This window comes from Diachasmimorpha longicaudata, chromosome 13 (assembly GCF_034640455.1).
Source record: "Diachasmimorpha longicaudata isolate KC_UGA_2023 chromosome 13, iyDiaLong2, whole genome shotgun sequence".
In the NCBI taxonomy this organism is placed as follows: Eukaryota; Metazoa; Arthropoda; class Insecta; order Hymenoptera; family Braconidae; genus Diachasmimorpha; species Diachasmimorpha longicaudata.
This window is the reverse complement of record NC_087237.1, coordinates 6417899-6434283: the sequence shown is the minus strand read 5'-3', so window position 1 is coordinate 6434283 and position 16385 is coordinate 6417899. Positions and strand designations below refer to the sequence as shown.

The 16385-nt window shown below is 38.8% G+C and overlaps 5 protein-coding genes across 9 annotated transcripts in view; 3 read left to right on the top strand and 2 right to left on the bottom strand.

Moving 5' to 3' along the window:
• The window catches only part of LOC135168839 (hexokinase type 2), a 14359-nt gene extending 6563 nt beyond the window's left edge, over window positions 1-7796 (top strand). For 3 of the 4 annotated variants that reach the window (XM_064133419.1, XM_064133416.1, XM_064133420.1), the window contains exons 2-5: window positions 5347-5509; window positions 5645-6455; window positions 6534-6804; window positions 7032-7796. In XM_064133419.1, coding sequence (XP_063989489.1) covers window positions 5347-5509; window positions 5645-6455; window positions 6534-6804; window positions 7032-7109 — 1323 coding nt within the window. In that variant the 3' untranslated portion in view covers window positions 7110-7796. Of the gene's footprint in view, window positions 1-2932; window positions 3398-5346; window positions 5510-5644; window positions 6456-6533; window positions 6805-7031 lie in introns of those variants that run through there. The other variant, XM_064133417.1, reaches the window with a different exon arrangement.
• LOC135168850 (BRISC complex subunit FAM175B-like) overlaps window positions 1-14557 on the bottom strand; it is a 24135-nt gene extending 9578 nt beyond the window's left edge. Inside the window, exon 1 of the mRNA XM_064133445.1 lies at window positions 14416-14557. The gene's annotated coding sequence lies outside the window, so the exon portion shown is untranslated. The remainder of the gene's footprint in view (window positions 1-14415) is intronic.
• Window positions 8458-12732, top strand: LOC135168814 (FHF complex subunit HOOK interacting protein 2A-like). The gene is made up of 6 exons (XM_064133363.1): window positions 8458-8816; window positions 9502-10539; window positions 10678-11128; window positions 11227-11590; window positions 11695-12192; window positions 12313-12732. The coding sequence occupies exons 1-6, from the start codon at window positions 8772-8774 to the stop codon at window positions 12410-12412; spliced, it is 2496 nt and encodes an 831-aa protein (XP_063989433.1). The 5' UTR covers window positions 8458-8771; the 3' UTR covers window positions 12413-12732.
• LOC135168843 (DALR anticodon-binding domain-containing protein 3-like) lies at window positions 12739-14416 on the top strand. Its single transcript, XM_064133428.1, has 4 exons — window positions 12739-13134; window positions 13206-13949; window positions 14031-14198; window positions 14264-14416. The coding sequence occupies exons 1-4, from the start codon at window positions 12874-12876 to the stop codon at window positions 14381-14383; spliced, it is 1293 nt and encodes a 430-aa protein (XP_063989498.1). The 5' UTR covers window positions 12739-12873; the 3' UTR covers window positions 14384-14416.
• On the bottom strand, window positions 14420-16385 carry LOC135168859 (TIP41-like protein). 2 transcript variants are annotated; one of them, XM_064133460.1, is made up of 6 exons: window positions 16139-16385; window positions 15896-16075; window positions 15526-15705; window positions 15164-15386; window positions 14926-15084; window positions 14420-14755 (listed from the first exon to the last, which is right to left on the bottom strand). In XM_064133460.1, the coding sequence occupies exons 2-6, from the start codon at window positions 16069-16071 to the stop codon at window positions 14549-14551; spliced, it is 945 nt and encodes a 314-aa protein (XP_063989530.1). In that variant the 5' UTR covers window positions 16072-16075; window positions 16139-16385; the 3' UTR covers window positions 14420-14548. The 2 variants fall into 2 exon arrangements, with proteins under 2 accessions (XP_063989530.1, XP_063989529.1); XM_064133459.1 differs by having other exon boundaries at window positions 16222-16385.

Here is a 16385-nt window from a genome sequence, read left to right as displayed (position 1 = left end):
AGCCTGGATCCATTCAAAGTAATATTTCTGGTTCTATTACGCTAGATCCCAATCGCCTGATGCATATGCCCTATTCAATTGCATCATCTCGAGGAGTAACAGGCGCGTGCATATATTTTAATAAATAATTACTGTTAAGCATATTTTCGACAAACATTAGCAAATTACTGCTCCATTGACTGATGAATGATAGCAACCTAGAGAGAATCATTTCTACAAATGAATTATGACTCTGAGCGTATCGAACTTTGATTTTCCGGGAAGACCGGAGTCATTTAATCTTATCGATAACAGCGGAGAAATATATTTCCTCGAAGGGTGACTAAAGATGAGAGTCTTGGTGATAATTTTCAACGACTGATGGACATTTCTTTAATCGTCATTGGACTTGATCCCTGGGTCAGGGGTGAGGCGAAAATTTCTGGGAGAAATCCCACGAGACTTCCTCATTGTTATCAGTCAGTTTAGTAAAATGATTAGATATTGTTTCACTTGGCTTCTGGTGGAGGTGGATCAAATACGGTTACGTTGCACTATCCTTACATCATACGGAGAAAAAATATATAAGGCATGTTATCATCAAGACGGTGGATAAAATTTTGGTTGATAAGACCGGAAATTACAGCGTCCGATAAATTTATTAGAGATGCTCTCACGTTCTTTTTCTCGGTACTCACTTGATAATTAAGAATTTTGAAATTATCAGGAGGAAAATATTTGTAACAGCTTAACTGGGACGCTAGAGAATCGAATCGCACGAAAAATCGCAATAAAATCCATATTTATTAATAAATAATTTAGTAGCGAGTTGGAAATATTTTTTAAAAATTCAACAATGATATAAAGTAACTGATAAATATCCCAAGTCCCGGGGTGCAATGGGAGTTAACCTTAGCCAGCAATGGGGACAGCGTTAATGAAGAAGGGTAGAGGGCCGACCGGGGTATTCAGGCCGTGAATCATTATTGAACTTAAGCACTGCTGTTAAAGGATCAACGAGACAATGACATCGTTACTCTCATATAGTCTCAACTAAGGATTTTGACCTGCAATTTTACTTTTGGTTGGACTGCACGAGAAAGTAATTAGGGACCCAAATGAACCCTCTTGACCGCTTTTACCTGGTTCATAGGACTATTCTCAACCGAGTCCATTGTTTGACGTGCCATAGTCCCTTTTTCCCGGAGAAATAATATTTGCAATTCACAATATATTAAAAATCTAGTCAATAATAGCGAAAAAAATGCATTTTTCTCGGTTGCAAAAGACGGCCGTCACATCCACTATCCTTTTTGTTGCACACGGAAGTTTAGTGTGACGTAACACACCGTGAGGGATCGACCGGGTGCACGAGCCCCCTGGTATCTCGACCAATGGCATTTCAGCTTCTATTACTGTTGACTGAAAGCTAAAGGATTTTTGCGTCACCCTTGGAAACGATGTTTCCACATTGCGTGATACTGGCTTCATGCAATTGCCGCTAACTCCTGTGTCGTCATTCAGAGAATATTTAATGCAACTCAATTTTTATCGTTTGAAAATAATAAATGAATCGATTTTTATGGGTTTCGCGCTATTTTTCTATTTTCTTCGCAACACAATGCAAGTCCCCACCGTATTCCTTCAACTCGGTGATTATTACTGAACACTTATATTCAAGTATAACAATATGTCATTCATTTCGCTTTATCATAGATCCATTATTTCCTAATCTCACACCGGCGACTGGTCCCAATGATGAATCCCCTTGTTTTATCTCTCTACGAACATTGGGGACAATCTATGCATTATAACGTCATACTGCCCAGTTTTCTTGAAATAGAAAAATATATATTTACAATTTTCCTCTCAATTTGAAAAATGATGCCACAGTTATCATTTGCCCTCCGAAGAGATGAAAAGCCGGAGTTGTACGCACGCCCCCGACATTCCGACCTTCTTTGCCCTTGAAACTGTGAACGATAAGTCTTCCACGTAGTGCAGAGTGGAGGTCAAATTCCCTCCACAATAGTATAAATGTACTTTGTCTAGGGTCTACCATTGATCAGATTTTTCATCAACAATTAGCAAAGAACAATTGCTGTTTGGCCCCAATAATAAAAAAACATGAGAATGATGAACAACAATTCGAATTTTTCCGCTGTAGCGATGAAAATCCCAATGGTATTCGCATTCTCTGACTGGGCAATCTGGCAGTGTAAAAACATTTTTCCCTCAGTCCATGATGTCACAATGTCGAAACCTTCAACTTCCATAGCTCGTTAAAAATTATATCATTTACAGAAATGAGTAAATACACGTCCAACATCTTTTCAATGTTGGAATATTAAAAAAAAATTAAATTTCCATCTGGAAAAAATCCATTAGTTTGATGTAAAATAATTCCAATTTTCCCGCTGTGGGGATGAAAACTCCCAGTGTTCCCCTCCCCATTGCCGTCGCGACCCTATTCGCCCTTGAAATCGCGGACGAGCCTCCACGGAGTTGGCGCAGTCATTGACGTGATACCGCGCGCAGTTGAGGAGTAGGAAAAGGACTGGGCTGCGAGTACGGGTGCGACAGAGACGAAACGAGAGGTTTCAGAAAAGAGGGGAAACCTCGTGAGAAAGATCGGCATCTGGAAAGAAAAGGTCCGTCGTCCCCCGGTTTAAAAAAAATCCCCAAAGAAATCATGGATCCGCATTAAAAATCATTTCACCAGATGTCCTGGGGGCACCCGAATTATCTCTCGGATTTTCGTTCTGTGGATGTCATCGGCATTTGTTCCTGAAAAATCCACTCTCGGAGCTGATATTTTAGCGGGCAGCCGCACTAGGTGGAGTACGGTTATACCCCCACCGAGGAGAATTTCCCCCCTTGTCGGGTACGACGTGGGGGAGAGCGGAGCCGAACGAGAGCTGGAGGTGGACGCGTGTAGAGGCGCCTCCAGCACCACAGTCGCGATATAAAACTCGGGCAACTCGCGACTTCTCCATCCAGACACTGGACGATACTAACTGAAACTAGACTGAAATTTATTTAACAAATCCAGAGTTGATAAATTCGTCAGGTACATAGGGGCAGTTAAAATAGTCGTTCAATCGTTCCATATTCCCATATCAGGAGGATTTTTCACTGAACAATTTTTCGTTCGAGATTTGACTAGGAGTTATCGAACGATCTGGCCTCGCGCTACAGTTATCGGATTCGTTGAGTGAGTGAATTTCCTCGGAAAACTGGAAAAAAGTTGATTCATTTATTTAACGTAACGCACAGTTGACTAGACTCCGGAAGTTTTTCAGTGTCAGTGGTGATTGTTTAAATTTTACTCGAGGATTTTCCTGGAATTTTTCCGCTCCAGATGAAGAGAGACATGAAGACATCACCGACTTATGCCGACAGCCTCCTAAAACCAGAGGTGAGACCTGGTATTCTTCTCTCTGATTGATGAAAATCGAGATGAACGATAGATCGGGCAAATTTAATTGAGGATAAATCCCCGATGGCGATACGTAATGTGCGCTTTGAAAAATTACAGCTCCTGCGAGCAATTTGTTTGTGCTTCATTTCTTCGCACTAATACCAATACGATTATTAATTATTACGTAGCAGGCACGAGGCCTGCCGGCGGGGCCGACTCATCGATCCGCTCTCACATACGTCACGAGGGCATCGCTACTCCGAATTGTGTTACGGAAACGAAATAACCCGAGTGCTCCAGAACATGTGAATTTCTTTTTCACTGGCTGGGAGTGATCGTACACTGATGAAAAATTTTATTGTCCAGTTGGGAGAATTTTTTTGGAATAATTAACAAGTCAGATAATGAGTAATGAAGGGTAAAACGGTTTCAGTTAAACGGCTCATGGATATTCCAGTGTTTTTTACAGTTCAACCATTTTAAATCATCAAATTTGTCATCTGCATGAGAAAAAAATTACATACGATAAACATTTTGCGTTAATCGGCCAATTTTTTTATTCAGAATTAATTTTTCACCCTTCATGGGTTCCCAATAAATAATTTGAATAGTTAAGCAATTGGAGATTTTTTTTATGATGTCAATGACCTTTTAACAGTTAGAAATTTTCACACACAATATTTCAACGTTATTTTATCAGTTATAGTGCGACATGTTTACACAAATGTTTCATTCATATCTCATTAACATTAGAACAGTTCGTACTCCGCCCTGTAACCCGATCTGCCCCATAATGTTGATAGATAACCAGGAATTTAATTTTAAAAATTAAAAACTCAAGTAGTGTGAGAACTGTGAGGAAAATTTTTTAATTTTAATGAAAATGCCAATCGATGGAGTGAAATTTTCTTCCAATGAACTATCGAGTTATATTCACAATCCAAAAATCAACGTCTCGAACGTCCACGTGTACGTTCTCTCGTAATTGACAAGCGCGTAGGCCTTTAATAAAGTCGCGTGTATGCGCGCACGCGTTTCGCTAAACATGAGAAAGATCCCCGTCGGCTTTTGCTTGATTTATTTTATCGCGACTCCAGCGGCGAACTACAATCGCAGATGCGCGTGAGCCCAAGGTACGTTATTGTATTCGTCGAGAATGCCGAGGGGTATTTTATTTTTCCTGTCCATTCATATATTCCAACAGCGCTACCCCCATTGGACGTTCGGCGGGTGTGTCTGTGACGTCATTGGGATAGATCTATAGCTATAGCTTCTTTATTCCGGTTGGCAGCATCCGGTTTCAATGGTCTAGCGCGGGAAATTGGAATGAAGCGGGGGTTGGGGATAACACCATTGAGAATTTTTTTTTATCAAAAAACTTCGATATAAACTGTCAGTAACAATTTAAGAGACAGCGAACCGTTTAACCCACTAGTCTCTGAGATATTAGGGGAATGGATTCTGTCCTCTAACTTCGAATTGCATTTTATCGGAACGGATAGAAAAAAATGTAGAATTATGAGAGCAATGATTCATTGTGGCGAACTCCCTTGACCAGTCGAACGTTTTTTTTGCTCCTTACTCCCCCCTTCCCGATCACAGATTTTTCCAATACCTCAGGCTCGAGGTGAAGAATAGTACTCCAATTTGTATGGTAAACCTAAAGATAAGGCCATTTCGAACAACTACAAAGGTAAATACCGAATGATTAATGAGTCGAGACATTTGTGATAAGCTCGATGGATGTTGACGATTTTTATTATCGATGTAATGCAGGAAAAGTCCTGTGATATTCAGGATTAACGAGAATTATTGCGCAATAAATTTATTACAGTGCACTTATCACGTGCCCGCGGGTTTACGGCTGAATGATTGTCACGTATATTGCCATGAGATTGAGGAAAGCTTGTTCAATGTCACTGAGATATTGTTTCGAATGTTTTCAGATCAAAGATGCTTGCAAGGGTCTCGTGCTCTCTGACGAACAGCTCAGGCTGGTTATGCAGCGATTGACCCATGAAATTAATCGAGGTTTAGCTAAGGAAACACATGAGGAGGCCATCGTCAAGTGTTTCACGACTTACGTTCAGAATTTACCCAATGGCACAGGTAATTACTTCCTGTTATTCATTATTTATTGATTACACATTGACGAGTATGTCATTGCAAATTTGAAGATTAAAATATTTCTCTTCATTTATTTTTGAAATTTAATGTGAATTTATAATTTTTTGATTTATTCAGAAAAGGGTAATTTCCTGGCACTGGATCTGGGTGGTACAAATTTCCGGGTTCTCTTGATCACCCTTGACGGCCACAATTTCGACATGAAGAGCAAAATCTACGCGATTCCACAGAGTCTCATGCTGGGAACTGGTACCCAGCTGTTTGATCACATAGCCCAGTGTCTTGCTCTTTTCGTTAAAGACCTGGAGATGGAGAACGAGGTACTGCCCCTTGGATTTACATTTAGTTTTCCACTTACGCAGGTCGGATTGACAGAGGGGTATCTCGCGAGGTGGACCAAGGGCTTTGATTGCAGTGGAGTTGTCGGTGAGGATGTCGTCAGACTGTTGGAGGAGGCCATTGCCAGAAGAAATGATGTAAAAATTGACGTCTGCGCCATATTGAATGATACAACAGGTACATTAATGTCCTGTGCGTGGAAAAAGCCTGGATGCCGGATTGGTCTTATTGTTGGAACTGGAAGTAATGCATGTTACGTAGAAAAAACCAGGAATACAGAGTGCGCAGTTGCTGGTAATTATGACTCTGAGAAGGCAAATATGCTGGTCAATACGGAATGGGGTGCATTTGGAGAGTCTGGTACCCTCGACTTCGTCGTGACTGAGTACGACGAGGCAATCGATAGAAATTCAATAAATCCTAATAAACAGATATTCGAGAAAATGATATCAGGCATGTATATGGGTGAATTAGCCCGACTCGTGCTTGAAAAACTTGTTGACAATGGCTTACTGTTCGGCGGCAAGTGCCCGGTGGATTTGAAGACACGAGGGAAATTTTTCACTAAATACGTCTCGGAAATTGAAGCGTGAGTTGTTTAGGAATTAACCTAGTGGGCTATAAAGGAAGGGACAAAAATGATAACCAGTTTTTTCTAATATTCCAGAGATCCCAAGGGAAAATACACAAATTGCCGAGAGGTTTTGGCGGAATTGGGTATACGCAATCCATCTGATCAAGACTGTGAAAATGTTAGATACGTGTGTTCAGTCGTGTCAAGGAGAGCTGCACATTTGGCAAGTGCCGGCATCGCTTGCTTACTTGTAAAAATTGGCGAGGACAATGTTACTGTTGGTATTGACGGTTCAGTCTACAGATTTCATCCACATTTTCATGATCTTATGACTGAGAAAATTAGCCAACTACAGACGTACAAGGTATGTTCTTTCCATTTTTCCATTAATCTTTAATTGATAAAATGTCGTTCAGAAGGGTCCGACGAATAATTTGGGGTACTTTATTTTACGAATCCTTCTGATAGTTAATTTGGTAAAAATATTTGTCAAAGAAAGCTGAGCAAAATATTTTTTTTTCCAGAAGCTTTCAAGTTCAAGTATTAAAATAATAATTGAAATAAAAATAACACGCGTTGTTTAAATTACAGTTCGATTTGATGCTGTCAGAAGATGGAAGTGGTCGTGGTGCAGCGCTTGTGGCTGCAGTAGCAGCACAAAAGCGGTGAAGATTCACCGATTAATCAACAATTTGATAATTAATCGAATTTTTAGATGTAAATTAAATACAATTGAATGATGAAGTACTTTGTTTGTCAGACTACTTGTAAATAGAGCACAAAGATAAAAGATGATTGATTTGAATATTAAAACAGAATATTGTATAGACTTAATGATAGCCCAGGTCGTTGACTAGCGTGAATTAGGAGTATTAGTCTGGTCGATATTGAGGGAAATCGAGAGGTGAAACAATTATTACAATTTTATTCTCAATTCTATGTAATTCTGGAAGGACAAAACAATGTCAAAGTGGATATTCAAAACCAAAAAAGGAACCATTATAATGCAGACGAAATAGCAATTACACACCGGTTACTTAATTTCATTTTGTAATAATTTCCATAGTTTATCTGTGAGAATAACAATCGTAAAGTCAGGAACAGACAAATGGGCGATGAGTGGGTGAGAGTATTTTATGATTATCCTGTGAGTATGTATGCAAATGTGACTGTAAGAGAAGGAAAAGTCATCAGCATTGATGCTAACAACAATTGAATGGAACGAATTATTTATTCAATCCGAAAACATATGAGAACAGAAAACCGACACTTAAGACAATTTATAAATTATTTGTATCATTATTAAATCAGCATAAATTGAACGAAATAAATATTAAGACAAAATGAAGAAAAAAATTAGAGTTATTTCAGGTTTTAAACTCACTTAACGATCAACGAATGAAAATGGACAAGCACAATCATTTCTTACCTCGACATACCTTTGTATGTTATCAAAAATACATTCATGATGTGAAATTTGATAATGAAATTGCCAGTGCTGCCGAACACTGGGCAAATAGATAATAGGTTATGCTAGTATGAAGAGATATCTTCTTGAGAAATAAGGAAAATGCCAGTTCATACAGCTAAAATAGTTATGTTACCTAACATACTATAAAACGTATCGTCAACAAAAGTAAATTCTTCATTTATCTGTTGACTATTGTTTTTTTTATCTATTCGTTTGTATTTTAAAAATATCATGCTGAGACGTCTAAGAGGATTAAAATGGGTGAGTAACTTCGTTTGTATTAATATTCACGGATGAAATTAATCATTGTTATTGAAATTTTTTGAATAAAAAAATATCGTGAAAAGTGATCATACATTATTCTCCCTTCCGAACGTGATATTTGCAAAGGAATAACTTAGAAAACATTACTTTACCATTACTAGTCTAGAGGAGAATGTAGTTCATTTACGATTGCCATCTCCGATAAGAAATAAGTAAATTTTTCAATCCTAAACTGACACCACAATATTTATACTGTTTTTACTAAACTGCAAAAGAAGTCTTGCTGGGTTTCTATTCGTAAATTCATGTGATACGCATGAGCGTTATTTTATCGACCAAACTGGTGGGGGTACTATCTAACTGTTACTATCTTCGTTAGATGGTAGTAGTGTACAACTTCTCGGACCTTAAAAAAAATCCTAATGTCAGTAGAAAAAATAACAATAATGTAGCAGCCACGACTGGCAAATGTTTTGAATATAAATAATCACATCTCAATAACAAAGTGATACTTAGCAATCCCTCCAATTAGCCAATCAGTATTTCGACACTAACAATCTTTCCTGCTAACTAATAGCGTAAATAAACGAAGCAATATGATCAGTGGATTTCAATTAGCCTTGAAAAATACTATTGACGTGGTGAGTGTTATTAATGTACCGCCTGAGGACTACTGCTTTGTTATTATATGTGTTAATTAATTTTCCTTTGTCGCTTCTCAAATCACTATTTTGTCACATCAAAGTACTTCTGTTTTCATTAATCAATCGATATCACCTCATTATTAATTTTTCTTCATGTACATATACCAGACGATTATAAATAAATAAATATTTTGTTTTTGTTACACTTTATTTCATTATTCCCACTCCTCATTATACTCATTCCAATTGTTATTCATATTATTTAATTATCGGACGCAGGCTTTTGATTATATCAATATAAATACATATCTGCTTTAATAATGTTTACATGCGAGCAAAAAAATTGTGAAATAATCTGGAAAAGGCCGAGGGCCAGATACCGAAAAATTAAATTATCTATTTACTGTATACAAAAAATGCTCGACCTATTTTCCAATAAATGAGTAGAAAATTGGTGAGCGGAAATTAAAATTTTCCAGGGTTCAAAGGTAAATAAATCACATGAACAAATAAAATGATTCTTCCAATGGGTATCTTTCACGGGTGACTTTATTGCCACTTTCCTTAGCTTATTCATCGTTCTGTGATTAATTCTCAGTTATAAAGATTATAAAGTGAAACGGGAGTAAAAATCATTCTGCAATATCCACTCGCGCTAATTGCCTGAGGCCTTGAATTCTAGATAGCACCTCCAGCAACGCCGATTCAAGATTTCACATATCACTGGAAACAGCTGATGAACTATTACGCAAGTCACCAGACAAACAGTAAACTACCGATCGAGAGTACCTGCATACCCCACCACCTGGAGCGTCTCCTTGAGATCCTTCTCGATGAGGAGAAGATTGACGACAATCCAGGTCCATGTCTCGAGTACTTGCTGCAGCACAAGCTGCTGGATTGGTTGACGACCCTGGCGACCGTGGAAACGCCACCGGGGATGCGTCACGCCTGTCTCTACTTCATGAGACGTTTGCTGGGACGATCGAGATTTCCCCTGCTGCACCAGGCTGCCGTTTACGGTCCCGTTCAACGATTGATAAGTATCTGCAGTGGGAAGATACCATCGCCAATCGAAACCGAGGAAATTCACTTTTTGTTGACAATTTGCTTTCTCGTTTGTCGTTACCCCCACGTCACGAACATTGTGAGTGACTCAAATGCGGTCAGGGTGGACACAGGGGCACACGCCAGTGCCAACGAAACGAATGACAAGCATTCCGTTACGTACGTTTCCTCGAAGAAACGAAATAGCTTGAATCCCCTGTTCGAACCGCTCAATACCCTGGCCGTCACCCTGATAAACCCGAATCTATTCACTTGCGATCAGCAGAGACGAAAGTCAATAGTCTCCGAACGTCACAAGCTGATGGACGAAGGTGACAAGGGGAAGGAGGAACGAAAGCTCAATGCAACATCGAGCGAATCAAATTCTTCGAGAGATACGGAGAATGCCTCCGGGTGCTCCAGTCCAGTCTTGGGTAAACTGAGACGGGATTTGGGGGCTGTTGAGGATACCCAGCATTGTCAGGGCTGTGGCAGGCTGGCCAATATTTATGCTGATAATATTCGGGATTTAGAGGAGCTGCGAATTTCTACCGAATACTACAATAGGGCGAACGAACCTGATGAATCCAACCAGAGTCTCACAATGCCCTCTGTAGAGGAGGACTCCAGCAGTCTGCTCTTCGATGCCTTAATTAGTTACATTAATACTGCTGTAGGTACTTCATGACAATGACTGACTCAGTAAAAAAAATATCAACTATGCACAGACTTGATTTTAGATTTCATCTTCAATTTGTTGCATACCACAACGAAAAGAAAAAAACATTAAGAACAATATTTTTAATTCAAGGATAACACAGTCAGAATTCGAGCCTGCGAGGGAATAATGGTCCTGACATCACTGGAGGACCCCTCATTTGCTAGAACCATGGCGAAGAGTGATTTGCCAAGAGTAGTAACCAATCGCCTGGAGTGCCTCTTCAATTCAATTCCCGCACACGTTGATCCAGCAGAGCTAGACGATATCGATGTCACCTGGGGTCTCGACTCACCCCTCTGGACAAATGAGAAAAAATTTCCTGGTTGTCGACAAGTGGCTGCCTATTTCATGTGGCTCGACTACTGCGATCAATTGATCAAAGAAGCGCATTCTGATGTTGCTCATGAACTTGCCAGAACAATAAGACTATTGTTCTTTGAGAAAGTCGTGACACCTGCATTGTCAGAGCATCACGTTGTCTTGATAACAGCACTTATTACAGAGACATTGAAAAAAATAACGTCACACTTGCTAAGCACAGGTGAGTCAATTCGTCAACACCGACAATTTGCATTCCTTTTAGTTGTTTTAGCCATTAAAAATCCTGTATCATTACAAATGAAACTCATTATCACTCAGAGATGAACTACTGGCTCGTGGGTGAGCAAAGAGACCCAATGATTGCCGACGTGTGCCCCTCATCGGTGGTGGAACGACTGATCGAGAATTGCTACACAGACAGCGATGACTTAACCCTGGAAACGCTCAAGCTTTTGGAGGAAATAATGAATAAACGAAATGAGCACGTTCTTCACTGCATGGTATTGTCATACCTCTCGTTGCGTGGATACTATGACAGCACAGCTGCTGACAGCGCTATAGCTTCCTGGAGCGATGAGGAAGATGAACGTGAACGAGAGAAGAAGGGAGCACTGGATTTTTCCACTGAGCAGAGTCACAGCAGGACATTGGCTCCCAGTAATATTCACAGAATGATAAATTGGTAATTTTTTGTTAAAAAATTTACCACTCCATTCAATAGTGTGTCAGATAAAAAATTCAATTGAATTTTTCTTTCATATCGCTCTTACGATTCCGTTTGTTTAGTTTCTTATCACTCATGCCGAGACAACTCCAGACAGACCCCGGGGAGGACAATTATGAACGTTACATGGCAGACTGGGAGAAGCAATATCAACGAGCAAAAGTCGACTGCGCTCTATTTGCCTGGCCTCTGGAGGCCGTTAGCATCGATGACACAGGCAGTTACGATTCAAGACCCGAGGCAGATCACTGTTCATCACGTTTCTATATGGGGCCTTTCCTCACCATGCTCTTGGATAAAGTTTCAAACATTCCAAATCAAAAATACGAGATCAATCTCCAGTTGACGGTTGTCGTGTCAAGGCTGGCACTATTACCACATCCGTACCTGCATGAATTTCTGTTGAATCCACTGTTGCCATTGGCACCTGGCACCAAGAGTCTCTTTACTTGTTTGCAGAAGATTGTTAAAACTTTGGTAGGAGAGACCACCAAGTTACCCAAATTCAAGGAGAGTCTCAGGGAGACGAGGAGGAAATTGTTAGAAGATTCGCCAGGACTGTATGTATCTTGTTTACCTGTTCATGTTTTCTTTTGCTTTTCCTCAATTATATGAAATTTTTACAACTTAATCTTGACTGTGGATAGATTGAAAAAACTGATTTTTAAATTTTATTTCAGAGTCACAGAGAATATTTTATACGAGAGTGTAGTTATAACTGAAGAATTTTGTAAGGAACTCGCCGCAATAGCTTACGTGAAGTATCAACATTCCATGTGAATAAGGAAATAAGTCCAATGCAACGCGTGTACCTTAATAAGTGTAAAATTTGTTAAAATAGTCTAGAGTCATGTACAAATAATAGAGATCGTTCAATTATGTTCGGAAGAAGTGTTTACAAAGATGCACAATTGTACTTTTGCTCGAATAAAAGATTCATTTTTAATTTTCAGTCGTTTTCGGCAACAGATTTCCCACTTTTAACTTCAAAATAATTCATTAAATATGCATATTGTACTATATTGTATTGTCATACGGGGGATTATATTTATAAGTATTAGATATTAATAAAAAAGGAAAATAAACTTTTTATGAATGTACTTTTATGAGTTTTTATATTGAAAAAAAATTAATTGTTCATTTGACTTCCCTAAAATTGCCATTATCCTCATACGTGTCAGTGACTCTACTCTATCCGTAAACAATTTTACATTCCTTCGAAGTTTGAAGGAGAATCAACAATGATTTTTGGCATAACAAAAACAATAAACGACATTCTATATGAAATAACTGGAAAAATCGATAATAAAACAAAAATAATAAGAATTAATACTGACGATACGTGGACTAATGGTGATTTGTGGTTTCCCTCTAACCTTCTAGCCTGGAGGGGTTTGATCATACCAGATAATGACAACAAACCGAAAGACATCTTGGAGTTGTACACAAAACGAAAAAAAATAGATATTTCTGGTTTATCCAATGAGAGCATCACACAAAAGGTGAGAATTCATCCCTAAAATATCCACAGCCTTATTTCAAAGGTGTTGTTAACCTATAAAATTGTCTCCAGGCGATTGGTGCGTTGATAGCAGCCAGTACAGACTGGGAATTCAAATTAGAGAGGGGATGTCTCGACCGAGGACGAGTCTGCCTCTTTCTAAATCGTCCTCTAGCCATCGGGAAAATAATCAGAGACACAATAAAACACCCAATTCGATTGATCCAGGAGAATAAGACAATTTTTTTTTGTATCAATGCTGATCCGACGTCAAGGCTTACAACTTTTCGACTTGAAAAATTAAAAAGTGTCATTGAAAATATCTTTAAACTTCAGGGGTACGAAATAACAGACACTTCTTTAGAGAAATATTTGCTGACAACCAAATCACAAGGTCCAATTGATGATGGCTACAGAAAATATGTCTGTGGGGTGGTGAAAAACCCCAAGACGAATGCTAAAGAAGTATTGGAAACAAAAGACTCGTATATGCAGAGAAAAATGAAAATTCTCGAGGAGCTGAACGAGGGGAGGGAATCAGAAGCGTTAAATCACAATGAAGTGAAGCTCCGAAGGGTTGCCGAGGCTATCTTGACTTTTGAAATGCTGGGGGTCAGACCCAGTCGCGCCAGTTTCATCGAAATCTCACGCAACCCTGAGCAATCAATTGCCAGCTCAAAGGGAGGATCTTTCGTACTGTATAATGTGGCGAGAATTGAAGCGATTTTCCAGAAATTCGAAAAGCAGTACAGAATTGAGAAGTGGGAAGGAATGGAGGATGTTGATCGAGTTGATTTCGGGCAACTTTTGTCGCAAGTGAGCAAGAATTAATTTTATTGAATAAAAAACAATTCAGAATTAAGTCTGATTATTTACTACTGTTGATTTATATTCCAGGAAGAGTGGGAACTCGCCTACAATTTTGTCCTAGCCTATCCACAAGTATTGAGGAATTCTGTGCTACACGGAGACGGTCTGGAGCTGTGTCCCCAGCTCCTCTGCACATTTTTATCTCATTTCAGCCAGAAATTCAGCATTTATTACCGTCGCACCCGAATATTAACGGTAAGAGGAAATAATCAATTTCTTTCGAAAAAATGATTTTATAATTTCACTGCTTATTCACTCAGGAGGACCGGGAGCACCTGATTCCAATCATGACAGCCCGATTGTGGCTTCTAAAAGCCATTCTAATTGTTCTTCGTCATGCTCTGGAGGTACTAGATATCACTCCAATACGTCAAATGTAAATAATAAAAAAATAAAAATAAAAAAAACTCACCAAATGCTCTTCCTTGCTGATTCGGAATTCATCTGCGTTTATTTCATATGTTTCGGTTGTGCCTACAGCTAGGCTCACCTTTCATTCATGCTGTATTCATTATTACAGTAATCATTATATTGAAAAAATAACTCTACGTTGTTGAATCATTGACTGCTTTGTCATCAGAGATTTTGGATGAAGTGGCCTCCGAATTGTCAGACGTTGAATTTATCGTTTCTTTTTTTTCATTAACCACGGGGTTGGTTTTTCTTGGAAGTATGAGCTTGTGATAATGGCTCTGAATGAGAGGTAAGTAAGGGGCGATATGACTGGGCTCGATGAAAAGAGTTGGTGATTCCTGAAAAATAAATTACCTAATTTGATTTATTAAGTAATAAAATTATATTCCAAATAATTCAGAAGGAATTATGGAAATTCTCGAAGACAAAATTACCTAATTTTAAGACCTGTAAGAATTTTAAATTACTATTTATCTGGCTATCCGATCAGTGATAATAAACTACGTACATGAAGATCTTTCACTTGTGCTTCCCTAGACGTATATTCCCTCAGTACATAGCTCTTGTCGAATTCGTGGTAGAGTCTGGTGTCATTTATCCTAAGCATTACGTTATCTATCCTGAGAAAATAACGCAGCAGGATGAAGAGACTGCCCGGCATGACACGCTGTAAAAAATTAATAAAATAAAATATGAATTACGGGGCTACGCTTCTGATCTTTCGCTGGAAAAATAAACAAACTTACTATTTTCACCGAGAGAGAACCTATTCCATTGTCGTGTAGCTCGTCTTCGAAGAGTGTGAGCTCGTGATAAAACAGAATTTTCTCCTTTCGTTTCAATTTCTCCATGTCAATTCTCTCCTTGGTTTCTTCGATGGTCACGTCTTCCATTGTACCTGTATAGTCAGTAGTGAATGTCCAGTCGAAGGGCTTCACTTTCTCCTCCAGGTATTCTTTGCAATCGGCCCTTAGGACAATGTACAAATAAAATTAATTAGTAGCCATATTTCCAAAAGAAATGAGTCTATGTTTGCTTATGTAAATATTCTCGATGTAGAGCAATTTTAGGGACCTAAAGCAACTCTAGGGAGTTTATGAATACATACCTTGATTCTTTCCAGGACTCTGCACAAGCCAACTGGATATTTATTTTTCCATTCGACACACGTTTCAATGCATCCAGGGCGTTGAATTGAATTTTAGCCCCATTTTGATGTTTTAGGTAGAGAATATTGTTTGGAAATACCATGTCTGGCATATGAGGCATTTCCAAGGCTCTATTGTACCTGAATGACAACAATTCTTTTTTATATTTTCATTGAGCACTCCAGGGTGACGTGAAATTCACCGAAATGTGTAATTATTGAAGCGAATTTTCAGTAGAAAAACTTGAGGAAAATTACCATGAGAGTTATATAGTTAATGAGTTTATAAATTCACAAGTGAAGTAATTAACTAACAAACAGGATTACTTACACACAGAATTGACAAGGCTCTGGATCTTGGCCACAGGACTCTTCATTTTTCGAACACTTTGAGTGTAAAATATGGGACTGAGTGTATTTAATCTGCCAGGGTGGAAAAATGTGTTCCTCTTCGTTAACAGGCAGCCGCAGAATGTCAATTCCACCGTGAACCTTTATCGTAGTCATTATTCTGAAAATTAATTCTTCAAGGAGTATTTGTGTATTCGAGTGATAACCTCGTCGCGATAGTTACGTTTGTCATCATATACACATTCCCAAAGGATGTATTTCAAATTATTTATGTATGTTATTTATTATCCATTGTCAGGCACTTACGAGTGTTGCAATAATTATGAGATGATCTGATATTCGAGATTATGAACAAAACATTCGGATGATTGAAGAGGGTAACCGAGTGCAAATGGTAAACGATACGTTCATGACGTTCATCACTGACGGCAGCGCCGTGACGCCAGAGATGGAATAGGTTAAAATTTAAT

What these genes read in the sequence shown, in the direction of transcription:
- LOC135168814 (XM_064133363.1), top strand. Translation starts at nt 8,772, where the DNA reads ATGATCAGTGGATTTCAATTAGCCTTGAAAAATACTATTGACGTG. An exon ending in TTAGTTACATTAATACTGCT is followed by an intron (nt 10,540 to 10,677) that starts GTAGGTACTTCA and finishes TTTTAATTCAAG; the next exon opens with GATAACACAGTCAGAATTCG. An exon ending in ATTCACAGAATGATAAATTG is followed by an intron (nt 11,591 to 11,694) that starts GTAATTTTTTGT and finishes CCGTTTGTTTAG; the next exon opens with TTTCTTATCACTCATGCCGA.
- LOC135168843 (XM_064133428.1), top strand. Translation starts at nt 12,874, where the DNA reads ATGATTTTTGGCATAACAAAAACAATAAACGACATTCTATATGAAATA. An exon ending in ATGAGAGCATCACACAAAAG is followed by an intron (nt 13,135 to 13,205) that starts GTGAGAATTCAT and finishes AATTGTCTCCAG; the next exon opens with GCGATTGGTGCGTTGATAGC. An exon ending in GTCGCACCCGAATATTAACG is followed by an intron (nt 14,199 to 14,263) that starts GTAAGAGGAAAT and finishes TTATTCACTCAG; the next exon opens with GAGGACCGGGAGCACCTGAT.
- LOC135168859 (XM_064133460.1), bottom strand. Translation starts at nt 16,071, where the DNA reads ATGACTACGATAAAGGTTCACGGTGGAATTGACATTCTGCGGCTGCCT. An exon ending in GTTCTCTCTCGGTGAAAATA is followed by an intron (nt 15,085 to 15,163) that starts GTAAGTTTGTTT and finishes AATTTTTTACAG; the next exon opens with CGTGTCATGCCGGGCAGTCT. An exon ending in CACAAGTGAAAGATCTTCAT is followed by an intron (nt 14,756 to 14,925) that starts GTACGTAGTTTA and finishes TTTATTTTTCAG; the next exon opens with GAATCACCAACTCTTTTCAT.